Source organism: Hydra viridissima, unplaced genomic scaffold (genome assembly GCF_058129835.1).
Source record: "Hydra viridissima isolate aposymbiotic clone 2 unplaced genomic scaffold, HvirCarnegie_v1 scaffold_2, whole genome shotgun sequence".
In the NCBI taxonomy this organism is placed as follows: domain Eukaryota; kingdom Metazoa; phylum Cnidaria; class Hydrozoa; order Anthoathecata; family Hydridae; genus Hydra; species Hydra viridissima.
This window is the reverse complement of record NW_028324301.1, coordinates 4,176,804-4,203,803: the sequence shown is the minus strand read 5'-3', so window position 1 is coordinate 4,203,803 and position 27,000 is coordinate 4,176,804. Positions and strand designations below refer to the sequence as shown.

Genomic DNA, 27,000 nt, shown 5'->3' with positions numbered 1-27,000 from the left:
TCGCTCACATTAATCAGTTTGTGAGAGTTCATGTCGATGATTCCCGTGACTGTGCTGGATCCGTCGGTTTTAACACACAGGCTCGAGCTAACGTCTACGTAATTTTTTGTGGCGGCGTCGTGAAGATTGGTCGGTTCATTCAAGTTGATCGCCTTGTGGAAATTTAAATCCAAATCTGCAGTTCCCACTACAGCACCACCAGAAGCATGCGTGTCTACGTAATTTTTAGTAGCAGCATTGTGTGCGTTGGTGGGTTCACCCAAATTGATGATTTTATGAGAGTTGTAATCTAAATCTGCAGTGATGGTGCTGTTTCCATCTGTTCTAACATAGAGATCACCTGTTATGGTTGTTGATGAGGAAGGGTCATAAAAATACCTCCCCAATTCAGTTCTTCCAAATTTGTCAATCATTTTATATAGACACGACTTTTTTTTCACCAAAGTGTGTTAACAACGCTTTGAAAGTCATCCCCTTCCTGTAATTTTTTCAAGACGTAAAGGCACAAGTGACCACAATAAGAAGTATTACCAAATTGAACTCTTTCACTGTTATAAAAGACTGGACTTTTCAAGTAGTCAACCAGTTCAACAAGAGGAGGCTGAGCATAAGAGTCAAAACTATACTTTTTATCCCCGTCTTTATACCAACAGACCCAATGAAATCCATCTGTGCTAGAATCTCCTGTGTTGACAATTCCACATTCTTTTTTTCTTGTCTTTTCCGGCAATTCATCCCTAACAAACACACCTCTAAAGTTTTTAACTTTGAGGTGTGTTTGTTAGGGATGAATTGCCGGAAAAGATTTTAATCATCTATTAATTGAAAGTTGGTCAGAGGTTTGTTCGGTAGTACAATTCCTTCAACGTTGATCATTTTTTAAAATTCAGAAAAATTTTAAAAAAATTCAAAAGTGATTTACATTTCATCATCCTGTTCTATTTCATCTTCCAATTCTTTTACCTCTAAATTCAAGTCTTCACACATCATGATGCTATTAGAAAAAGTTGCATTTTTTACGATGACGGCTTCGACCAGTTTAACTTGAATAGACACAATCGAAGGACCAATATACACCCCCTCAATTCTAAGTCCTCCAATAGCGTAACATCTTTGATTGATAAAATCATGTCCAGAAGATCTGACCAAATTTTTATTACTACGTTCCCCTTTGACTCCATTTTGTATATCAAGATCTGTTTTCTTTCTATGAAATACAGAAGTAATAAGTATTTCGTCTTTCTCATTTTTAGTAAACGTCTTTGCATAAAAGACTGGCGCTGATTCAGGATGCTCAGCTTTATATTTTAAAATAGTCAATTCGTTAGAGTTAATTTGCTTTCTTCTTCCTCCTTTTTTAAGTTTGGCTGACAATTTATCTACTTCGCCTCTAATAAACAAAGTAATCTTTTCCATTGTGCTAATGAACTTTTCTTCTTGTTCTGTCTTTCCCTTTTTAGCATCAAAGCAAACGAAGGACATGGAATATCCAGTTAATTTTTGTGTTGCTGGATCTTTATTCTCGCATACGCCATACGAAAATAATATAGGTGATCGTAATACAATATTTTACTGGCACTTTTTGATAGGCTACTGGTTTGGTTGCCGCGTAAATTTCTCCAACTGATAATTTGCTCTCATCAAAACTTTCAATTGTAATAAAATTCATTTCTTTTCTATATACAAGATTTTTATTTAACTCAAAATCAAAAATTTTTTTCACTGTATTATTTTTTAGATTTTTGGAAATTCTTTCTAACACCTAATCCGAATTTAGCTTTGGCTTTGATGATGGGTTCGATGATTTTTCGTTCGCTTATTTCTCTCTGAGTGGGATTTTGTATAGAATCCATTTCTTCAAGCATCATTTGATCTGCTAAATTTCTGTTTTTCTTGTCGTTAAAATACTTGTAAGCTAAATCGTGGTGATATGCAGCATTGTCTACTCTATCCACCGGTTTGCTCCACTCTTGATACATGTCTGTGGAAGTGAGCCTTTTATCTAAATTGGTTCCAGGCCCTGCAAAGTTCATACCTGGAACGTGCATTTCTCCTGGAAACTTTGCCCATGGAAGCTTTATTTTTTTTGAAAAATTGTTGATCGATTCCACCAAGTCTCCTCCGCTAAGCGCATGCGCAGAAACAAATTTGCATTTAGTCGTTCCGCAGATGGCGCAAGTTCCTTTAAGCATATTTCTATTGCTTTTGCTTATAGCATGGTGCAAGTTGTTCGTTTCTGTTATTCTTTTACATTTGACGCAATACATTTTTTTATATTCAACATAATAAAAAATGGAAGTGATTGATTTGTCATGGAATGTAAATAAAAGCAAAAGGAAAAACAACAAACTTTTACCTAGAAGTATACGTGGAATCATTATTGGGAAATCAGGTTGTGGTAAAACAACGCTGCTACTCAATTTACTTTTAAGACCTGGATGGCTAGACTATAATCATTTACAAGTGTTTGGAAAATCTCTTTTTCAGCCGGAATATAAAATATTAAAAAACTCGTTCGAGAAGAAATTACGGAAAGAGGTTATTCTTGATTTGTTTAACATTCAAAGCAAAATTGAACAATTAAACGTGAGTCCTGAATGTGTTATTGATGAAATTTCAAAAAAATATTCCGACAATGATGATATGGAATGTCAATTTTTTGAAACAGCGGACGATGTGCCAGAACCAGAAGATCTTGATTCATCCAAAAACAATTTAATGATCTTTGATGATTTGCAATTGACCAAACAAAACAAGTGTGAAAAATACTATATCCGAGGAAGACACTCTAACGTCGACTGCTTTTACCTCGCTCAAAACTATTTTATGCTGCCTAGACAAACCATCCGAGAAAACGCTAATTTCATTTGCTTGTTTCCGCAAGACTCTAAAAACATTAACCACATTTACCAAGATCATGTATCCAGCGATATGAAAATAGAAGAGTTTAAAAAGTTTTGTAAATATTGTTGGTCTCAACCTCACGGATTTGCAGTCATTGATTTATCCTCAAAAAAGGATTGTGGAAAATATCGAAGCGGATTTGACAATTTTTATTTTCCCAACTCTATATAAAAAGATGAGCGGATTTTATCTCCTTGCAAAAGCAAAAAAAGAAACTCCAACCGTAAGAAACAGCGTCATCCAAACCGAGTTTGACAACCCTATCGAATTCGAGTCTAATAAAAAGTATGAAATGGCTCTTGTTGGTTTTGACACTGTTCACAGTTACACCAACATCAATTCGACAAATAATGTTTTCAGATACAGTCCCAACGCCGGTTCAAACAGCTACACCATTAACATCGAAGAAGGAGCGTATGAAATTAGCGAGATTAATGATTATCTTCAGAATGAAATGAAAAAACAAGTTGGAAACTTGTATAGAGCAGATGGTGTTGTTATCGGTGCAAACCTAACCACTTTAAGAGCTACTCTGAAATTTGGAAAACCTGGAACTACAACAAAATATTGGGTGGATTTCAACGTGAATAACAGTTTAGCCACTGTTCTTGGATTTAATAAAGCAGAATATACCTATGTAGAGAAAAAGGAAGATCCGACAGATCCAAATAAAGTCACAAGTTATATTGAATATTACGAGTCTGAATCACTTTCGAGAATAGACGATGTAACCATCATCAGAATCACAAACGATGTTATCGGATCCTCTTATGATAACGGAAAAAGAACATCTGACATTTACTCTTTTCATCCTGACTCTCCTCCAGGTTACAAAATTAGCGAAAAGCCTTTCCACTTGATATACTTGCCTATCATGGTTGGTAGAATTTCAAGAATGGAAACAAGAATTGTAGATCAAAACGGTAACTTGATCGACTTTAGAGGCGAAGACATTATCCTCAGATTTCACGTTAGAGAAAGAATAACCTCTGTGCTTCAAGACCTTTTTACGAGCAGCGCAGTTCAGCGATAATTTTTTTCTTTTATTTAAAAAATGAACAGCTACCAAAAAGTAAAAATAAACATTTCGCAAAGTCAATCTGACAAAATTAAAAAAGCGATCCAAGAAAAGACTGATGTTAATATAAGACTATCTCATTCAGATCTAGAAGGTGAACATGTTCTAGCAGTGACAAAATCTCAACTCAATAGAATCACAAAAGCATATGAAGCTGGTAAAGGAGTCACACTCAAACTGAGCAGAAAACAATTATCATACAACTCAACCATTGAAGGCGGATTCATCGGAGCTCTTTTACCGTTATTAGGTATGCTAGGCAGCACTCTTGCAACAAGAGTAGTTCCTGCTCTAGCCACAGGATTGTTAGCAGGTGTAGGATCTTCTGCTGGCTCTGCTATGGTTGATAAAATTGCTGGAAGAGGCGTCGTTTACTTGAAAAAGAATGGAAATGGAATGAAAATGACTGCTGCAGGATCAGGAATCTTTTTAAGACCTTGGGTAAAACCTACTATTGGTGAAGGACTCTTTGTTAAAAATGGAAAAGGATATCAATCTGTTGGAGCTGGATTATTGCTCGGACCAAACTCACCTTTCTCAAGCATTCCTTTTTTAGGCGCTATTCTATGAAAAGCTATTGTAAAATTGTACAAAGAAAAAAAACTTTTTAAAATGATATAAATAATTTTTTCTTGCTATATAAAAATGACATACTCCTTTAAAATTTTTAATAAAGAATCAAACAGGTACTATAAATACGTATTCATAGATTACGATCAATATATCAGTACACGTAATCTCCTAGATAAAGATTTCAAAGAAAACAGTAGAGAGATTGAAGCAAATCAACAATGTAAAAAATTGTTAGAAGAAATAAAAAAATTAAATGAACTAAAAAAAGGGAAAATAGAGTCGTGGAAATATGATCAGATGCGCATAATGAGAATTGAAGAAAATGAACAAAATTTAAATTATCAAAAACAAAGACTAGCAAGATATTATAAATATATAATTAAAAAACCTGTCCCATCTGAACTCTTAGATTCTAACCAAACTCCACATTAAAAACCTATTTTATATATTTTTCAGATATATAAAATTTGCCGATCCCATAATCACGATATTCGCACCGAAGAAATCAACAAAGTCGCACTCAGCGCTAACGACGACAAAAGATTCATCTTGGATGACGGAATTCACACACTTGCCATCGGACACTACAAACAAAAACCTTGTTTTAAATTTATGGATTATGATCAAGTCTTTAGGATAGAATAGCTTACGACTAAATATATCAATGTCCTGGAATTAGAGACCTTTTTTTTAATAATGACAGCATATTATTAAAAAAACACACAACGACATCTTGATTTCATTAAGTATAGGAAAAGTATCAATGCGTCAGAATCCTTAAGTATAGGAAAAGTATCAATGCGTCAGAATCCTTAAGTATAGGAAAAGTATCAATGCGTCAGAATCCTTAAGTATAGGAAAAGTATCAATGCGTCAGAACCGGCAAAGTATAGTAGTTATGGTCCACAAAAAAAGGATAGCTGCATCAACCTATCGACCGAATTCTCTTCTCTCTAATTTAAGTAAAAATTCTTAAAAAAAAATTATTCATTACAAATTATACAAGTTCCCAAACCAAAATCAATGCTGACATAAACACCAGTTTAGTTTGGCTTTAAGCTAGATTTTCACCTATTTTTAGCAAATTATATAGAGTGATTCTCATTCTACAGGTGTTTTTATTGGAGCACTCTTAAGTCAAAATTTCACTCGATTTGAACATTCAAATTAAATTCTTTTTGCGGACAAAGTTAAAAGATTTCAATATTTGCATCACAGGGTGCCTTGATGCGTACGCTATCACCCCATATAAGTGGCGTTTTTGGGTCAGCTCAAGGAGGTTTAATACAGGAGGTGTATTAAACCTCCTTGGGTCAGCTAGGTTGGCATTATCATGATCCGTGATAACCGTGAGCACTAAGTTTCGAGTCGTAAACATCTGGCAATTTTAACCTTCGGTACCGTATAATAAGAAACGTTTTTATTTAATAAACCCGTAATTTTTTAAATGCCTTATGGCTTTTCTTCTTCTTTTTATTTACTAATTATTAAATGCTTTAACAACCCCAATCAAGTGTTAATGTCATTTTGTAATAAAATTTATATTTTATATCATGATTTCTAAATTCATCGTCATCGGCAAAAATTATTACAAGCTTGCTAATGACTAAATCGGTTGACACATTTGTATTATTACAAATGTCCAGTTTTGTTAAAAATTTCATTAGGCACTTTGCAGTACGCATGACTCCAGGTTTGATTAAAAATAAATATCTGCTTAGCTTTCTAAGCCAAAATCATTTTCAATTATGCTCCTGTGTCAATACTTTTGTTATTTTTTCAAATCTTCTTTTGTTGTATACATGTTATCAGTCATTATAACATATACTATATGTTATAATGACTGATAACATAATATAATACTATATGTTATAATGACTGATAAATAGAATTTTAAAAAATATATTGTTTACCTATATGATATAGGTAAACAATATATTTTTTAAAATTCTATTTAAGCTTCCTAAACATGCTGATCAAGGTTGAGTTATTTCAAGTTGCTTCATTTTGATTTGACCAGGGTTAATGTTTGGCTATAGATTAATTTAATCTTAAACTTTTAATTTGTAATTAGCCTACTTCTAACCCTGAAAACTTTGATCTAAAACATTTTGAAAATAATGACTCTAATATAAAGTTATTTGATTTGAAATGTGTAAATATTCCATGTTTATACATTCTACATATAAATTAAAAAGAATTACATAATGCAAGAGTTAATGTTTTCATGTATATCCAAGTTTTAAGGTAAATATTAATAATATATTTTAGTAAGCAAATTTTTATGCAATGGATGATCTTTTACTTGATCCAGCCATCCGTATTTGGGTTATTGTACCAATTGTTCTTATAACATTCCTTGTTGGTGTAGTACGACATCATGTCTCAATATTACTAACATCATCTAAAAAGATTGATGTGGAGCATTTGAAGCAAAGGTATGTTTAACCTATTTCAAACCCTTATGTTGATAATTTGTTTTTTATATTTATATTTGAGATTTTTTAAAATATAGATTACCATGTTTATAAAACAAATTTTTATAAAATGTATAAAAAGATTAAAATTCACTTTAAATTGATTTTTTAAACCTAAAGTATGTTTATCACTTTTACCAAGTAAACATTGGGGGTACAAAAAACTATTGAGGAATTTATAAAAGATGGTGTAACTAGCATTAAATCATTCCAGACATTTTGTAACTATATTCATAATGAAGCATCATTTCCTGCTAAAAATCAGTATTTGTTATCTTGCTGAAGTGTAAACAACATACTTTCTTTATGCCCTAGCCATGTTAACCTTTGTACCAAAAAAATACAAGATACTGGAAATGCTGCTTTTTTTTTTTTAATTTGAAGAAAACTGCAGCTGATGGACATTGATGACTGTGTTAAGCATATAGGAAATGTGCTCCAATGTGTGTTTTAAAAGTGGAGAGACTTTGTTGGAGGACTTAGTTGGAGGCTTTTTGGACCAAGAGCCAAACTTAAGAAAAGCTCACTAAAACTTTAACAAGTGTTTTTAAGCTATCTCAAGGCCATATGTGTAAAAACAAGGGAATTGCATTCTGTGTAAACTAAAGGCGAAAAACTTTGAATACTGATTTTTACCATGTGAAAGACTGCTTCAAAAGACAAAATCAGAAGGGGTTTTTACATGAAGTTCTGCAAGGGATAAAAGTGTATTCCGTATGACAACTGAAAGTACAGAAAATCAGGTAATAAACTCAGCAATCAACTTCAACAGCAAAACTGAATATTTACAACGAGAAGCTAATGCCTTGCATCTGGTGGGATCAGTTTAGAGTGATCTACTATAAGGTACTCCACCCTAACAAAACCATCACTGAGGAATGTTGTAAGCAAAAAATTATGCAATTTGGAGGCAATTCAATTGGATATTCTACCGCACTGTTTTCATTAGATATAGTCTCTTCCAACTGCCATTTGTTCTGGTCAATGACTCATGTCCTGACTGAGCAGCACTTCTTTTCTTATTAAGAATCCAAAAATTGGGTTGATTCTTGGATTTCCTCAAAAAAAATTATTTCATCGCAAAATCCATATGCTGTCTGAAAAATGGGGAAAAGTCATAGTTTACAATGGATAGTAGTTTTAAAAAAATAGATTGTACCAAATTCTTTGAAGTTCCAAAAAAATTTTTTTAAGTTTCAAAAAAACCTTCAAACTTATTTATACCCCCGATATTCATGGTTTTATCTAGTTTTAGAAATCATTCTAATCCTTAGAAGTTTATTTAGAAATTAAATCATTCCTTGTAAGAGTATGTAAAACACAAAATCAATGAGTTGAAGCCATTAGTTGAAGTGTTACATGAGGATCACAACAAGCAACAAACTAAATTTTACTTCAGAAATAAAAAAGTTGTTAAAGTAAATGGATAATTATATAAATAAAGATACTTTTAGTTGCTAAATAATCAAGACAAACAGAAAGTTTATTTCAGAATTTTTTTTAAATTTAAAATTTGAGATTTTCTTTATGTATATTAATTTGAGTTAATAAACTAAAAACTATTCTCAAGCATTATCCTTGCAATCAGTAACATCAGTTAGACTTTTGGAGAAATTGTTTTCTAAATCATCTATAAAAAAACTCTTGATTTGATGGGCAAAGTTGGAAATGGTTTTTGGGTTCAACACCTCACAAATTTTATAAAAAAGTTTAAATATGTCATGGGGCAAGACATTTTAAAAATACTTGTTAGCCTGTGTAATTAGGTTTTGTTTTTGCTTTTTAAACTTTTGCTGGTTAAATAATTGGTGTTTATTTTATTTAAAACAAGTTTGAGTTATTGGTGTTTGATTTTTTGTTACAATTGTGACACCTATTGAATTAGTCAATTCATACTGTTATATTTTAGCTTCAAACATTTTTAATTTAAAATAGCCATAAGATATCTTTGATTCTTACATTTTTTTTTTTTGCAATTTAGTCACATTCTTTTAAGAAGTCGAATGTTGCGTGAACATGGAAAATATATTCCGATTGAGGTGAAATTTCAGAAATATTTTAAATTGTTTTTACATACATACATACATACATACATACATACATACATACATACATACATACATACATACATACATACATACATACATACATACATACATACATACATACATACATACATACATACATACATACATACATACATACATACATACATACATACATACATACATACATACATACAAGCATGCATATTTACTCATATTGTGTATTGATAATTTTTTCAACATATCTAAAAAAACAGTGTAGTTTTGTCTATGTCTTGTCCACAGAAAATGTTAGTAAAGCAACTTTTGTACATTAAAGAAGGACAAAGGTTTGGGTTTAAAAATAGACTATTAAACAACATCAAAGCTAATACTTGTCAATTATGCACAGATTTATGAACAATGTCTGCAAAGATACTGCTTGTCAATATAAAAAGTTCTTTGTTTAAACTGTGTTTTATTGTTTAAATTTATAAATCTGGATTTGCAGTTTAGATTAGTTTTTTTTAGTTTAAAAAGGAAGTTTGCAATAAGTTTATTTACTTCTTTATTTGAGTTATTGTCTTATATTTCTGTTAAATTGGTGAAATGAACACACTTTGGTTTATTTGTCCTGAACTGAATTTCTGTTTATGTTAAGTTTTGGGTGAATTTATATATTAGAATGTACATCTAGGATGGAAAAGTTTGCCTTAAGCAACTGTTTATTATCAGTCACTGCTTTCAAGTAAATAGTAGTAAACACTATTTAGCTATGCTAATATCTTAAGCTATATAAGTAACTTAATAAATTGATGATTAAGGGATTTACTCTAAAAATTTTACTGAAATAATTTTAGAGTAAATGCACAACACATATCAATTTATTAACTGACTTAGTTGTTTTAAAGTTGTTTCTGATTTTTTTTTTTTTTTTTTTTTTTAATAAGAATTGAGTTAAAATAAGCATTTCAAGAAAGTTTAAAAAGTGCATTTTATCAATGAAATGTATTTTTAAATTATGTAATACTTCATCATGCCTTAAATCTAAATTGATTTTGAAATATGAGGATACTTGAAATTAAACAAAATTCCCATTTGAACTTCTTTATATTTTTACCAACTTGGGAAAAATTACAAACTGCTTTTAACATCATGCAGAAGATCAAATTCAAATTCAATATATCAATTGTCACTGGCCTTATCAGCCACATCTAATAGTAATTTATCAAAATCTGAAGATGAATTGTGTAACAGCAGTAATAGAATTTGAAGCAGGGGATTTTCTTCCAGATGTGGGTGGCATGCTTTCTTTTTTAAAAGTGTCTTTTTCTACAATATAATCTTACAGAAATGCTATCAGTGGCTAAAACAATCCCAGAGATCCTATCTGAGAAAGTCTGTAAAGACACAGAGAAGTAACTTCACTGCACTACACTGCATAAGGTCTCTTACTGAATTGTTTATAAACAATTGACTAGACAAGATGCACAGGCAGCCAAGCTGTGACATGTATATTTATGGTCTGAACTAAACATACTCTACACACTGACTAACTCTGTACCAACAGTGAGCTCTCAATACCAACTCTGACTCAGTACCAACAGTGAGTGTTTGCAGTAATGGTCAGTAATGGACAGTTTAGTCAAATGGAGTTAAATAAGTCTATTTTTGTAGTTAAATGTCTACATCTGATATAAATATATTGAAAAAGTATACTATATTTAATGGATAAAAGATAAATATTACAATTTAATTGAAAAGAAAAAACAAAAATATACATATTTTTAAAACTTTTTTTTTTTTCCTAATAAAGTATGCTATGTAATTTTCAAATAAATATTGGTTAGTAAGAGTTATATGGTAAAATGGTTGTCTCAAAAGTACAAAAAATAACAGTTCCTAAAACTCTTTTTTTTTTTTGCTAATGGACAATGGTATTATCAAATTTGATGCGTATTTGTAAAAAGCACATTATATCAACCATAAAAGAGGAAAATGTGTAACATAAAAACAAAAAATAGCAATTTATAAAAAATACTAAAGTGCAGCGAAAATGATTACAAATAAAATGAGTTAAGATATACAAATTTGACTGCCAGATTCGACTTTTGGTTACTCTAAATGTGTTGTGGAATAGTCTGAAATCATATATTAGGTTGGTGCAAAAGAAAATTTGCATAATTTCAAAGTCAAATATGATGCACATGCGTAATGCAAATGCAAACAATATATATATATTAGTTGAAAGAGCAATCTTATTTGCACATTTTAAATTATAAATTCTAATTTTTTAATAACATTATATATATTATTCTTTTTTAGAAAATGTCCATAGAAAAAATATATTTTAGACATTGCATGTTGTACGAATTTCGGCAGGGTAAAAATGCAACAAAAGTGACAGAAGCGATTTGTTCTGTTTATGGTGTAGATGCTCTAAATGTTTGTGTTTGCCAGAAGTGGTTTGCTAAGTTTCGCAGTAGAGATTTTGATTTTGAAGACAAAGAACGTTCAGGAAGGCCACAGGAACTGGAAACAGACAATTTAGAGGAATTGCTCGAAGAAGACCCACAGCAATTGACTCAAGAATTAGCAGAACAATCTGGAGTTAATCATTTGACTGTTTTAAGACGATTACATGACATGGGAAAGGTTCAAAAGGTCGGAAAATAGGTCCCACATGACTTGACTGAAAACAACAAAATGCAATGTTTGAGCACCTGTATTTCTCATATGGCTAAGTACAAAAAAAAGGACTTTTTGTGGAAAATTGTAACAGGTGATGAAAAGTGGGTTTATTATGACAATTCTTCCAACAAAAAACAGTGGTTGAGTCCTAGTCAATCAGCATCTGCCTCACCTTAACCTGATATTCATTGAAAAAAGGTAATGCTTAGCGTATGGTGGGATATGAAAGGTATAATATACTATGAACTGCTGAAACCGAAGCAAACTATTAATGCTGTACGCTACTTGCAACAATTGAGACGTTTGAATGAAAAAATCTTAGAAAAAAGGTCCAGACCAGGTCATGGAAACCGTAAAGTCATATTGCTGCACGACAATGCTTGGCCCCATGTTGCTATGAGAACCAAGGAAACTATTTTAGAACTAGGCTGGGAAGTCTTGCCACATCCCGTGTATTCACCAGACATGGCACCATCAGATTACCATTTGTTCCGTTCAATGGAACATTTTTTACGGTATAAATCATTCAAAGAAAATCAAGATTTACAAAATTAGCTAGATGCCTATTTCGAAGCAAAGCCCCAGTCTTTCTACAGAGATGGAATTCGTCAGTTGGTAACAAAATGGCAAAAGGTCATAGATAGCAAAGGAAATTACTTTTATCACAAATGACTTCTTAATTTTAACTATATTTAATAAATAGTACTGAAAAAAAAAAGAATTTTCTTTTGCACCAACCTAATAAAAATTAGGTTAATGTTATTAAATTTTGCAAGCATTGATAAATTGATTTGATTTTAACACATTATTTTGCAAGCATTGATAAAATTTGATTGTGAGGAGAAGAATAATAAGAGTGGTATGCAATAGTCAAATGTCTAGCTATTATTAAGTATTTTACTGAATCTAGTTATATAACTGTAGGGTAATGTTCTAGAATCAATTTTTGTAAAATTGTTTGAGAGGATTTCACACAAATTTTGTGGTTAAAATTATGAGAAGAAATAAAATGAAAAAGATTTAAAAAAATAAAAATATTGAATTTATATTGATTTCTAAAAGATTTTTATATCCTCTTGGATAAACTTTCCAAATTCAAAGTATTGAATCAGAGAAGCGTCAGTTCAAAAAGACCTAATGGTTTACACAATTAAGAGTTTAAAAAAATGAGAACATGTCTTGTAACCCTCCGATCTAATCTCATGAAGTCCAAAATTTTAAAAAAAAACAGTGGTCCTAGAAGTATAATACATCATAAGTTTTTCAAGTTTTTAAATAACTTTTACAGTTTTATTTTATTTTTTCCTTTTTTTTTCTTATGTCCAAATATTTTGACCTCCAGATTTTTTTGTAATACTTACAGTTGAAATGAGAAGCCCAAAGCATATCTTGATTCTCTTCAAGCTTGCTGAGTAAATTGTTCTAGCCATTACTTTATAGTAGATGCTTCCATTTATTTCTTATTGGGTTTGTGTCTATATTGCTGTCTGATGACAATATAGTTTGTTAAAAAATTCAGTCATGTATTCATTTAAGCAGCTTAAACTAAAATGAAGCAATAGATGTAATGTATTTAGCTTACTATTTATAATAATAATAGTTATTTTCTACAGCTTTAAAGCACTTATTAATTAGAAGAAAAGGTTTATTGTACAATTTTTATTTCCTATTGTCTTATTTCTTATTATTATTGTATTTCACTGCACCACCACAACACAGCCTAATGCAAGAAACTAAAGACTAAATTAAAAACCTTGTTAAAATCTCAGAAAAGATAAAAAGCTAAATTTGTAAAAAAAGTTGGTATAAATTTTGTTGCCTAAAGTTGCTGCTGGGATTGTATATTGTAAAAGAATAAGATTATTCATCTTTTGTAATATTACTTTTAGTCATATCTTATGCGTAAGCAGTTTTTCAATGATAAAGAAAATGGAATATTAAAAGCAGAGAAACCTAAAGCTCCAGTTAAAAATCCAATGCAAGGTTACATATATTTTTTTAAAAAGTTTTATGTCTAATAGAGTTGTTTTAAGTAGAACATTGTACACAAACAATAAGGATAGTTATCCTTTATAAAAGTGTTCACTATTACCAAGAGATTTTTGTAATTTATATACATTAAATTTAAGACAATAGTTTCCAAACTTTTATAAATCTTAAATTTAATGTAATTTATGTAATTTATGTAATGGTTTAATGTATGCAATGGCTTTCACAAACAGGAAGAAATTTATTTTCTCTATTTAATTTTTTATTTTTCTATATTATATTTAGATCCAACAATGATGATGGACATGATGAAAGGCAACTTAACAAATGTTCTTCCCATGATTGTTATTGGTGGATGGATTAACTGGACATTTTCTGGGTTTATTACAAGTAAGTTATTCAACTCCTATTTTTCTGGTTTAAATTTAAAAAATTTAGCAGCTTTTGTCTTTATATCTGTTAAAGATTGTTTTTTAAAAACATGTAGGCTGTTTATTTGATTAAATTATTATATTGAAAATCAAAATTACTATTTATCTAAAATCTAAAATAAAAAGTCTTATGAGAAACAAAATAAAGCTAAAATAAAGTTAAATAACTTCACTATTAGGCTGTTTAAACTTAGGAGAATAAGTTGTGTACTGTCAATCAGCCTAAAAGCTCAATAAATCTAGAATAACTTGGGTTCTTGGCAACGCTAAATAATCAACGCTAAATAATGCCAATTGATTTAATAATGACAACTAAACAAAATATTTAAGTAGATCTTTTGTCAATTCAGAAGTTGTTAAAAAAAAAAAAAAAAAAGTTTCTGCACCCAACATCATTTGAAAAAGAAAAAAAAAAGGATCCTGTTTAAATATTCATTAGTAAATTTATAGATTCGTTTATGGATTATTATTTTGTTTTAAGCCAAAGTTCCATTTCCTTTGACACTTCGATTCAAGGCAATGTTGCAACGGGGGATTGAATTGACAAGTTTAGATGCATCATGGTATACAATTGTTCATGAATTTAAATTTATATAACATAGTTTCCTAATATTTTAATTACAAAAGAAATAATTTCTTGATGCAAATTTTTTTTGTTTATGTTTTATGAAATTTGTAAGGTATATAAATTATAAATATATTTATATTATTCTGTTGGAATCTTGGTTAAATTGTGTTGTACTTACATTATTTTCTTGTTTAATCTTCTTTTCTGCTATGCTTATTTTTGTTTCAAATTTTGGTGCAAGCTATTTTGCTTTTCAGGGTAAGCTCAGTATCATGGTATTTCTTAAATGTATTTGGGCTGCGTAGCTTTTATTCTCTTGTACTTGGTCAAGATAATGGTAAGTCAATTTTCTAGTAGATACTTTTGTTTTTCTAAACTTTGAGATGCAATATATTTAGTACTTTTTTGTTTCTGATATTTTGTATAATTTACACATAGTTCTATTACACAATGTTTTTAAAGAAATGATAAACTAACATACTAATTTGTTTTTATAGCTGCAGATTCAAGTCGTGTGATGCAAGAACAAATGGCTAGTAGTGGAGGAATGATGGGACCTCAACAAGATCCTGGAAAATCATTTGAAGTAAGGTTCTATTGCATAACTACTATTTTAAAAAAAAGTTCATTTTGGTAACTATCCGATTATATTTTTTAATGTGCCATTATTCTATTAATCTTTCTTATCAGGAAAACTTGCTGACCAGAAAACTATAGATAAGTTTTAACAATAAGCTTGGTTGAAATATATAAAATTCTAGAGTTTCTCAAGAATTTAAAATTGTAAAGTGTAAATAAATACAATATTAAATGTTAACATTTGCTATTACATTTATTTAATATTTATTCTTGTACTGAAAGCCTTCAATTTGTATTAGTTTTTAATCTACTATTAGTTATTTTTGGCACATTCTTTGATTTTTATAGGCTGAGTGGGAAGCGTTAGAAATATCTGAACACAAATGGGCTTTGAAAGATGTTGAAGAAGATTTAATGAAAACATATTCTTACAATCTGAAAATATACGAAGAACTAAAAGACAAGGACCTGTGATAGTTACTGTCTTTTATTTGCCTGAATTACTAATAGAAAGGTCAATTTTTTGCTAAAAACTTAAATGCAAAATATTCAGGACATTTGATATTTTGGACATTAGTTTTAGTTCTTTAATTCAATTTTAGACAATTTACAAGGTGCTTTATATTTTATGGAAAATGCTTATTCTTAAAATACATAAATTGGGTGCCTATCATTATCTTTCAGTCATTTAAAATGCATGCAACATACTAATTTTAAAAAAGAGGATTAGTTGATAATCATTTGTTAAAACCATTTTATTAAAAACTTCATTTTTTTTTTAATGCTGCTTGATCATTTTAATTCTAAATAAATATATTTGAATGAATTTTTAGTGTTTATTTGTCCTCTCAGTACAATATGTTTACCTGCATCGAGTTCACATTTTATCATTTTAACAAACTTTTTTTCATACTGGGGAAGTTTTTAAATAGTTTAGTGACTTTTAATAGTATCCAGCTTCCTTTGTAGGAAGCTGGATATTATTACATATTATTTAACTGTCTCTTTTTTTGCATTATTTACACAATATTAAGTTAAAAGTGGAGTGTTTTGTAATATCAGATTGTAATCAATTGTAAATAGTTTCTTTCTACAAAGTAGATAAAGCATTCAAAAAATTCAACTCTATAGATTACACATAGGTATACAAACATTCGCAATATTCACAATATCATCATTATATGTCATTCTATATGGATATTCCACTGCAACTGCACGAGTTTTATCCATTGAATCATGTGGAGAAATGTCCAGCATATGCAGAATCACTTCATCGCACTGATTTTATACAACTGGGTGACCTGGATGCTCTATATACTGATTTAGAAACACTTCAAGGAGCTGCAAATATTAGACTAAGAAAATTGGAAGAAGAAGTAAAAATATTAAGTGAATGGTGTGACAAGAAAGATCGTTCAAAGTCTGATATAGATTTAAATTTTATGAGTTCTACTAGTAAGCGCACAAGATCTGGTAAGAGCTTTTTTATTATTTTCCTATCTGATTTTTATCTGTATTTACTAGTGATTTTTTAAAAAGTTTCCATAATTATTATTGCTTTTAATTGGCAGTTTGTTCTGTTTTCTAAAATGCTGATTTTAATTTTATTAACCAGGCCAGGCTGAAGAGTCAAAAGTTTTGAAGAAGCAAAAGTTGGATGAGCCATCGAAAGCTAATACATCAAAAGGGCGGAGCAAAAGTAAGATATAAAATTTTTGTGATGTAGAATACAAAAACAACTATAACAAAAACATAAAAATCCCAGTAAGGCTATGAGATGAAGGGTAAGAGTCAGGTAATGATATAAGGGGTAAGAGGTAACTTAAGATAATGATATGAGGAGTAAGAGGTAATAATGTAAGGAGTAAGAGGCAACTCAACATCTCTGAATATTACTTTAAAACTTTAGGCATTAAAATGGAATAGTCTCTTTTTTTTCAGATTATGAGCCAAATCTATTGATCTCTAGTTAAATAATTAAAGAGTAAATAAATAGTAACAGTTTTTTAAACAACAACTAAAAATCTCAGTGATTGTTTCATTTTCAAAAAATTCTAGTTTAATTTTTTATTGAAAAATATGCAGAACATAAAATGTTATAGCAACCACCATTTTATGGAATTAACACATAGTTATAATTAGTATTATATTAATTTTGTAAACATGATTTTACTCGTTTTTACTTCCATTAAGCTGAAGAATCATTTTGATAGCTTCAATCCTCTCCTCTTTAATCTCAACACAAAGCATAGTTTGTAGTATGGCTTCAGAATATGCATAACAAGCTTTTTATTGAGAGCATACAAAAGGATTCTGTGTCAGAATTATGCACTTCATCATTTTGTCAACCAAGAAAGTAAGTAGACTAAGTAAGGTCATAAAAAAAGTAAGGTTATGCCAACTTTAAAAATTTTTAAAAAATAATTTTTTAAAAGAAGTTATATGATTTTTTAAGTTTTTTTAAAAAACTTCAGATTCCAGATAAAATGACTTAAGATTTTAAAAGTATTTACACATTCAAACCGTTTAAAAGAAAAAAATAATCTAGCTGTTATTCTACTCACAAGACTTTTTGAAAGCATCAATTTTTAATCAAAATTTATATTTGATATATAAAATTCTTTATTATTTAACCATTGTTTTCCTTTATTGCAAAATATTAGTTTTTAGCCTTTAAATCAAAACAACTGACTATGTATCTTCTTTTGCTTTTCTACGCAAAATTTTCTCAAGTTTGCGTTGATTATTTATAAGTTTAGGTAACACAATTGGTTTAAGTTTTTTTTAAAAACGTCAGTATAGTCATTTTTATCACTTTAATTTTCTCTAGTATCATCTATTTCAGCGAAAGAATTCTTTTAAATTTCACCAAGAAAACTTGATTTATTGTTGTTGTCATGAAAGCAATCTGCATCAGTATCAAATAGTAATGACTGTTGTTGCAGAACCTATTCACCTATTAATTTATCATAAAACTCATTGGCAACTCATTTCATTGAGCTTTGCTTGATGAAAAAGTAATGGCTATTATTTCTTGTAATGCTGGAGGGATACTGCTAAATGATTACTTTCAAAAGGATCGAGCATAATACTCTATTATGCTAAAAAAATAATTTTGAGAACAAGATTTTTATTTCTTAGTTTCAAAACGAAGAAAAAGGCTATATTCATTTACATTCAAGGGGACCATATTGAAAAAAACAACAACAAATAAACAGTGGATCAGTAATGCTCAACCCATGTATCAGAAAGACATTTTGGGTAAATCTTGGAAAATAATAACTACTCACTTATCTTTGACCATTAATGACAATGGATAATATTAATTAATTTTGACTTAACAAATTTAAATTAATTTGTTGATGGACCACTATTGATGCCGAGATCTATGCTGCTTCTTCCCTTTATCATGCTACCATGAGTGTTTTATTAGTTGAGTATACTAGGATGTCCCAAATAAAAAATATTAATTTTGTCGAGTTCACGAAAAAGTTTCCTTTGTGTAAATTATTAACATTTGCAAAAATGTTTTTTCAAGCTGAGCTTCAAAGTAACTACTTGGTATGTATTTGCTTCAAAGTACTTGGTATGTATTTGCTTTTACACAATGAACAAATAGCAGTTCCATAGTTATTCTTTAACAATAATGTTTTGTATAATATTATTTACTTATCTATTACTTGCAATAATTATTCTCTGACATCATTTTGTTTCGGAATGCATTCACTAACTTTTTAGGAGTTTTAAATACTTACGTAACATGTATTTTATCTGAGTTTCAGTCAGTTTCATTGGTGTTTTAGCCTGAATTTCTTTCAGAATGTAGATTGCCACATTGTTCATGGTTTTTTTTATACTTACAGTTTCTATTTTGTACTAAATTGATGTCACCACTCACCATGAAACCTGCACAATGTACATTCCTATCGTTCTATAATGTAAAAGACAATTTAGTTCAAATTTTTAGTACAAACTGTGACAATAATTCCACTTTTTACTTTTGTAGATCTATAGGAGAATGGCCAGTTATTGGTTTCTCGCGTAAATAATTAACTGATGCTCGACTACCATCAGGCTGAGGTTTGATGTGTAGTTTTATTTATTACCATCGTTTAAGAAAATGCAGTTTGTGACTAGTTTGATGGCATTTTGTTCAAAGGCCTGACTGCTATTTCGTGCAAAAAGTTGTACCAAAAATAGAAGATATGTACCAGAAGTACAAGTGCTTGATGAACCATCGAAAAAAAAAAAAAAAGAACAAAATTAACCAAGACAAGTACTCAGAAAAATTAGAAAAGTTGTTAAATATAAGCCATGCGTAAGCCAACCAAAAATTGATGAAGACAGAGTTCCTTATGCTGCAAAAGCAGGAACGCATTGGTTGACAGAAAATTAGTAAAGAGAGAGAACAGTTAGAAAATTAGAAAGCAAGAGAAATAGCGTGCAGCAGCAGAAGGAGTCACTTCAAAAATTGGAGCAAGTGTTGAATTGCTATCACCTGGTCAACGCAGAATCGTACAAACGTAAGCATTCGTAAATCTGCATGTTTATGTCAAGTGCACTGAATGAGTCAGAAACTTTATCTGTTTTACTCGCATCAAAAAGCACATTTTAAATTCCACCTGCTGAATTACATTAATTTAGTAGAACGCATCAAACTGCTAGAAATACCAGATTTGTCATGCAAGGAAACCACGGTTAACATTGTTAGTACTGCTGCCTTTACATCTTGATGGAAATCTAAGTTGTTAAGTGTCCATTAGGCAGGTCCGTTTTTAGGGGTCGAAAAAACTATAACTTTGCCACTTTATTTTCCCATTCTACGTTGATATACAAGACTTTTTCTAAAAAAATTTTTGAAAAACTTTAAATTTCCTGACCTCCCTTGGGGTTTGAATATTTTATATTTAGTACATTTTTTGGTGAATTTTTTTTTTTAATTTGCTCTGCCGGACCTACGCGGAGTTATAACCACAGCAAGCAATAATTTATTTAATGAAACTGCGCTGCGTTTGTAACTTTTTAAATTTAAAATGGCAATATCAACACGTTCAAATAATGAAATATATTTATTAGGACAAACCCACGAAATTGATTGCAGAAGTTTGCCTACAAAAGGCGACGTTTTAAGATATTTTTATCACTGCTGCAGATTACTAAATTTCAATAAAAATAAAAAACATCGAAATTATATCCTGCCCTCTTGATATAAATCACGAGCTGCTTTGTAATGATAAAACATGTCAGCCCAAATGCGTTGTTTCTGCTCTTAGAAAACCGTGGCTTATGGGTGGTATACCACACATTAGTTGTAGAAGTATTAGGTAGCTATCGATTTAAATAATATTCATAGTTTATTACATAATTATTGATAATTATTGATATAAAAACTTAAGCTAAATGACAAATAAAAATTTGTTAATTTATTTTAGGGAAAATGTTTCCAAGTTAATATATCATCACAAGAAAATGGTATCTTATCGTTCAAAAAAAACGGAAACACAAAAGCTCCATGAAAATAATTTTTTGGCATTAGAAAAAGAATTGTTGACATAGGGCACCCAAAACTTTATGAAACAATTGAAAGCGATAGAATTCGATCAAAAGATGCAAATGAAAGCGATATTTTGTTTTATGAAGACCAAAAAACTGCAAGAACAATGGTAATTGACAAAATAGACAAAAAATATCAAAAAGTTTATTCCAACAGAGAGTTTCGCAAAAGGAAAGCAAAGGAGTTTGAGCAAATGGAGGAATCTACCACAAAAAACTCATAGTTAAAACAATTTTCACCAAATAGCAATTGTATTAATGGAAATCAATAGTTATTTTTGTTAGAAAATTTTGATAATGATAAACAATCAATGATAACTGAAAAACAATCAACTAACATAAAACGAAATAAAGTGACAGTAACAGTAGATATTGATGAACTTATCAAAAAAACTTCAATATTTTGTGGGCGTTTTGGAATTTCTGTTGGAGTACAGACAGGATTATTAGCATTATTTTTAAGATGTGGAAATATCAATCTTAATGAAGTAAAACTTTCAAGGACAAAAGTAGAAAAAATAAGAAAAGATTTATATTTAAGTGAATCAAAATTAGTTAAAGAAAAAATAAAAGAAAAATGTAAAAATTGTAATTTAATTTTGCACATTGATACAAAAAAAGTTACGGCTTTAAATGAAGACTATATTTCTGAAGTAAATGAACGTCTAGCTATTGTTGTTACAAGTCCAGACTGGGATTTAAATACAAATGGGAAGCAACAGGATGAGCTGCTAGGCATAGTTGAATGTCAATCAGGAAAAGGATATGATCAAGCATTGGCATGTTTTAATGTGATAAAAAAGTTTGGAATTGAAAGCCTTATAATTGGAATTTGTGCTGACACAACAGCATGTAACACTGGTTGTAATAAGGGTTGTATAAGTATTTTAGGAGAACTTTTAAATCGACCTCTGTTAAGGCTTCTTTGTAGAAAACATTCTCAAGAACGACATATTTTACATGCAATAAATGCAATCACTAAAACAGAAAGCAAAGGTCCATCAAAATCTATTTATACGAGATTCAAAGCTGCTTGGCCAATGAATTATGAAAATGTTCAAAAAAATATGGATCAGTTATCAAAGTTTCCGTGGTGCAAAGTTAGTGGAACTCCATTAGAAGATATGGCTAAAAAAAGTTTATCTTTTTGCAAAAAAGCTTTGAAACTTCATACTTTCCCCAGAAATGATTATAAACATCTGTGTCAATATGTCATTTTTTTTCTGAAAGGAAGGGAGGCAGTTCCTGGATTTATTATACACAAACCAGCTGCTGAACATGAAGCTAGATTTATGGCAGATGCTTTATACATTTTGGCAATGAAGCTTACTCAACCAATCATAAAGTTTTTAACCCTAGAGGAAGAAATAGTATTTTCAAAGGCTGCAATATATGTAGCTTCAGTTTATGCAAAAAACTTTCTCCAATCAAGTCAAATTGCTTCTGCTGCTCATAATGATTTGTGTACGGTTAAGGAGATGATAAAAATGAAAGATTTTGATGCTGATGTCCCTCAAGCTTTTATTTCAAGCTATCTTAGACACAGTCATTATCTTTCTAAAGAAACAGTTGTCTTTTGTTTATTTGATAAAAGTCTTGACAATAAAGTTAAAGAAAAAGTTGCTCAGCAGTTGTTAAAAACAAATTTACCTGAAGTCTTTAAACTTAAAAAGTTTAAGCCTGTAGAAATAAATGAAAATTTTAGAACTTAATGATTACGTTGGTCAAAATTCTTGGCTAATATTTAAAATAGTTCCTTACTTACCAAATTGGTTAGAAAGTCCACCTGATTTGTGGACTCATGATTCTGATTATAAAAATATGCAAAGGTTTATAAAGAGATTAGTCTGTGTCAATGACTGTTGTGAAAGAGCTATTAAATTGGTAAAAGACTTTATCGATTCAACAATTAAAGAGGAAAAGTTACAAGATATTTTACTGGTTTTGAAGGAACACAGAGTTAATTTTCCATTTTATAAATGTAACTGGTCCAAAGAAATACTTAATAAATTGTAAGAAAAGTTTTTATAAGAAAAATTTAACTGAATTTTTATGTATATTATTTACAAAACGTGTTTGTAAAACCTTTAGTCAAAGTATTTTACATTTTTAACAGTTTACTTTTATTTATCTTTATTAAGTACAATATTTGGATTACTTATTTAACAAACTTATTAAATGCAAATTTTATTAAGTTTTTTAATGAATATTTAAGAGTATTTAGATAAATACACAATTAAAAACATAGTAAAAACCAGGTCTTTAAAAAGAAACCAGGTCATATTTCAAAATGTGTTATCTCGAGAAATTTTAAATATTTTGAGCTCAAATTTTATACGAACCTTCCTAATAGTAGAGCCAACTCACCCCAAAAAAAATTTATTAGTTTTGTTGGTCTTTGATCCAATTAAGATAGCAATTTAACGAATAATTGGTCAAAAATGACTTTTTTAAAAATATTCAAACCCTCAGGGAGGTCAGGAAAATTGAAATATTTTTAAAACTTTTATTGGAATGGTCTTGTATATCAACGTAGAATGGGAAAATAAAGTGGCAAAGTTATAGTTTTTCCGACCCCTAAAAACGGACCTGCCTAGTGTCCATTCATTATCTTTTACATCTTGATGGAAATCTAAGTTGTTAAGTGTCCATTCATTATCTTTTACAATTTGTAGAGGATCACGGCAAAACTTTCAAAAAGTGCAATCTAAAGAATTTTAGCAGTTTACAGTTTTGTTTGACTGAAATGTAGACAAAAAAGGATGTAAAAAAAGATGGAGCAAAAAACCAGTTTTTTGTGCTCGATCTTTTTTTAGTTTTTGTCTTGTATAAACTTATTAGAGCAATGCGAGTTAGAATTTTTAGTCGAATTTGAACTTAAATACTAAACATATTTACATGTACAAACGACTTTAACTGTAAAGGAAACGACTGTTGAGATATGCCATCTATTTTGCGTCTGAGTTTATTTATTTTGGAGATCATGGGGCATCCCTAAATCAACTCAGATTAGAAAGAATTTTTGCATATGTTCCTAACTTATCCAAAAGAAACTTTTTATGGGGTAAGGCTCAACAATTTTGATCTCTATTTTTTTAGAACAACCTAAGGGTGTATCTGTGTCCTTAAGAACAACCTAAGTGTGTATCTGTGTCCTTAAGAACAACCGAAGGGTGTATCTGTGTCCTTAACTTGCCTGCTTCTACGACGAATTATCGACCATTCAAATTTTCGATCATTCCAATTATCAATCGTTCAATTTTGATCAATCGACAAAACTTACAATGAAATTAGCTCCCAGACTCCCATTCAAACATTTTTAACGACCAGGATTCGTTTTGAATGTTAGAGAGGAAGCCTGGGAGCCAAATTACTATTATTAAACTATGGTTGAAAAAAAGGTGTTGCTAAGTTTTAGAAATGTAGAGTTTTAATGAAATATATAAGAAGAATAGAAATATAGAAATGAGCTGCTTGCATTTCAGCAATAATTAGAAAATAACTGCTAATTACCAGGAAGTATTCCACATCTCTTACCTATACACCTAAACACATGCAGACGTACATACATTAGATCCATGCACCTGTATATACATTTGCATTCATACGTGCGTGTATATATTTTTTAAAAGGTCATGAACTTGGTAGGAATTTATTTTATTTATTATTTATTTTTTGCCTTTTTCTTCATGTTCTATTCTAAAACAGGTAAACCCACCACAGATTCCAGTGATAACGATGTTTGCGCTACTAAACCTAAGCTTACGTACGAAGCCCCGAATAAGTTTTGGAGCTATGTAGAACCTTATTGTTCGGACATATTACCGGAACAAATAGCTGCGGTTGAGGAGTCTCTTTCAAGCAAAGCGGACATCAGTGAGTATTACAAGATACCTGCATTAGGGAAACATTACTCAGAAATTTGGACCAAAGAAGATTTCCTTGAAGAGCAGCAGCAAAGTGCAAAAATTGACAAAAAAAGAAGTTCTCCAACGTCTGGTGCTGACTTAACAGAGAAACTTAGTAATGACTGTATAATATCAGCAAGTAAGGAGGAAGGTTGCTATTACGGCTCATTTACGCAACGGCTTATATCAGCGCTTGTCGACGAAAATATAATGGCTCCTGTTTGCGAAAACGACCTTCACGACGCCATCAAACTTGATAATAGTAAGACTGAAATGAAACCTCAAAAAAATAGTAATACTAGTAGTAATAATCATACAAAATCTTTAGAGTCGGCTATCAAAGAAGAACTTTACTCACTTGGTTTAATTGACTCATTAAATGAAGAAGAAAACTATATGGATGCTGACGATGAAATTCTATTGGAACTACGCAGACTTCAGAACGAGTTGAAAGCCGTGCGTTCTCATAATAAGCATAACGTTAGTAAACTAATAGCACGCGCCAAAATTGCTATGAAGAAACAAGAGGTTCGGCAAAAAGCAAAAGTGCTCGACGCTGAAGTTGTTGATATATTTCGAAAACTCTCTTCTAGTAAAGCCAAAAAGAAAGGTTTCTCCAGAAAAGATCGAGAAATAGCATGGAAAGTATACAATGAACGCAAGGCTTTATGGGAAATGGTTGACAATGATGTTGTGGAAGATAAAATTGATTAAGTTTTCAACATCGTCAAAAATTGCGTCGAATAAGTAAAGCCGTAATCCATTTTAAAGGGATTTTAGTGTAATCGTATGCTTGGTTCTCTTTCAATTAAGATTATTTTTGTAGTTTTTTAAATACCACCAGTGCATCGAGCTGCGTATGAAACTATCATAACTCTGACTTAACTTATATTTTAGTGAATACAATTAGAATAACTTATATAATTTAACTGTAAATCTCTAGCCTCAGTATAAGATAAAAATGCTATAATTATCGAAATGTGTTATTATTTTTACTGTTGTTGTTGTTGTTGTTGTTTTTGTTGTTATCATTATTATTATTGTTGTTATTATTGTTATTATTATTATTATTATTATTATTATTATTATTATTATTATTATTATTATTATTATAATTATTATTATTATTATTATTATTGAATATTTATACAATATTTAAAGTTCAGTAATCTGTTGTTTTCGATTCGTCTCTATGTGTTATAAAACGAAGTTTTTATACGAAAGATTCTTTTAATTATTTATTACACGGTATATTTTAAAGTAAAACAAAAAAAAAAAAAAAAAAAAAGAAAACAGAACTTAAAATCAAGAAAGATTGTGAAAAAAACAATAACACTTGTCAAATCAAAAAGAATTTTCACATGTTTAGTTATTATAATATAGTTTCTCCTACAAATTATGTCTGTATACAAATTAGACTTTTTTTTGTAGGCCTATTTAAATCGATGAACTTTGTTCAAAATTTCATACATTCAAAAGTCATTAACTTGATTTAGTTAGAAAAAGGTCACCAAACAGAAAATATATTTAAAACAAATCATTTTCTGTTTAAAACCTTTTCCCTTTTTATTATTTTTATTATATTTTTACTATTTTTACTATTATTGTGAAACGTCTAAAACTCGCCATAAGAAGCAGCTCTTTTCAATTTGATTTTTATTCAACTTACACTTAATTATCCTTGAACAAATGAAAAAAAAGGTATTCCCTTTCTTTCATCAATCTGAAATGGAAAGGGAACGCTGAATTAAGAGAGGAGTATTACACTTTAAAACTTTAATGAACGCAGAGAGATTAGGGTGGGTCCTTTGCCATAAAATTTCAAATCGAGATTCGGCTGGGTATTTTCCTTGTCTTTGACTAGGTGAGAATGCTTAGAGATCTTTTAAAAAAAAACAACATTTTTTTAAAAATACGTCCTTTACGCGTCGTTGTGAATTTTTTTTTCAATTATTGATGATAACTCCAAAAGACATTGTAGATCGATTCCTTGTCCCTAAATACCCTCAATTAAAATCATAAACATAAAAATCGGCCCATAAAAGTCAATCTACAACTGTTAAACTTTTGGTCCTTGATTTCCATTGGATGCAGTCTACCGTCCTCACCAAAGACATTGGATTTAGTAGTATCATTTCACCCATCAAACAATATACGTTGGATATCCACTTCCAGAATCTTACTATGCTCAACTTGTCAGTTTTTCATAATCTTTTGTTTACATC

The 27,000-nt window shown here is 30.0% G+C and overlaps 2 protein-coding genes and 1 pseudogene across 2 annotated transcripts; all 3 read left to right on the top strand.

The window, feature by feature from the left end:
* Nucleotides 1-6,792: 6,792 nt before the first annotated feature.
* On the top strand, nt 6,793-16,678 carry LOC145185337 (ER membrane protein complex subunit 3-like). The gene is made up of 8 exons (XM_090077236.1): nt 6,793-6,993; nt 9,014-9,071; nt 13,637-13,730; nt 14,022-14,126; nt 14,649-14,730; nt 14,993-15,072; nt 15,233-15,321; nt 15,663-16,678. Exons 1-8 carry the CDS (start codon nt 6,845-6,847, stop codon nt 15,786-15,788), a joined length of 783 nt encoding a protein of 260 aa, XP_089933362.1. The 5' UTR covers nt 6,793-6,844; the 3' UTR covers nt 15,789-16,678.
* On the top strand, nt 16,496-25,748 carry LOC145184095 (transcriptional adapter 3-B-like). Its single transcript, XM_080059673.2, has 3 exons — nt 16,496-16,787; nt 16,930-17,013; nt 24,576-25,748. Exons 1-3 carry the CDS (start codon nt 16,496-16,498, stop codon nt 25,487-25,489), a joined length of 1,290 nt encoding a protein of 429 aa, XP_079915799.2. The 3' UTR covers nt 25,490-25,748.
* LOC145192817 (uncharacterized) lies at nt 20,209-23,045 on the top strand (annotated as a pseudogene).
* Nucleotides 25,749-27,000: the final 1,252 nt, after the last annotated feature.

Bases quoted from the DNA above. Each gene is read 5' to 3' on its own strand.
- LOC145185337 (XM_090077236.1), top strand. From the start codon at position 6,845: ATGGATGATCTTTTACTTGATCCAGCCATCCGTATTTGGGTTATTGTA. The intron at 6,994-9,013 runs GTATGTTTAACC...TTTGCAATTTAG, and splicing joins GTGGAGCATTTGAAGCAAAG to TCACATTCTTTTAAGAAGTC. The intron at 14,127-14,648 runs GTAAGTTATTCA...TTTTGTTTTAAG, and splicing joins ATTTTCTGGGTTTATTACAA to CCAAAGTTCCATTTCCTTTG.
- LOC145184095 (XM_080059673.2), top strand. From the start codon at position 16,496: ATGTCATTCTATATGGATATTCCACTGCAACTGCACGAGTTTTATCCA. The intron at 16,788-16,929 runs GTAAGAGCTTTT...TTTATTAACCAG, and splicing joins TAGTAAGCGCACAAGATCTG to GCCAGGCTGAAGAGTCAAAA. The intron at 17,014-24,575 runs GTAAGATATAAA...ATTCTAAAACAG, and splicing joins ATCAAAAGGGCGGAGCAAAA to GTAAACCCACCACAGATTCC.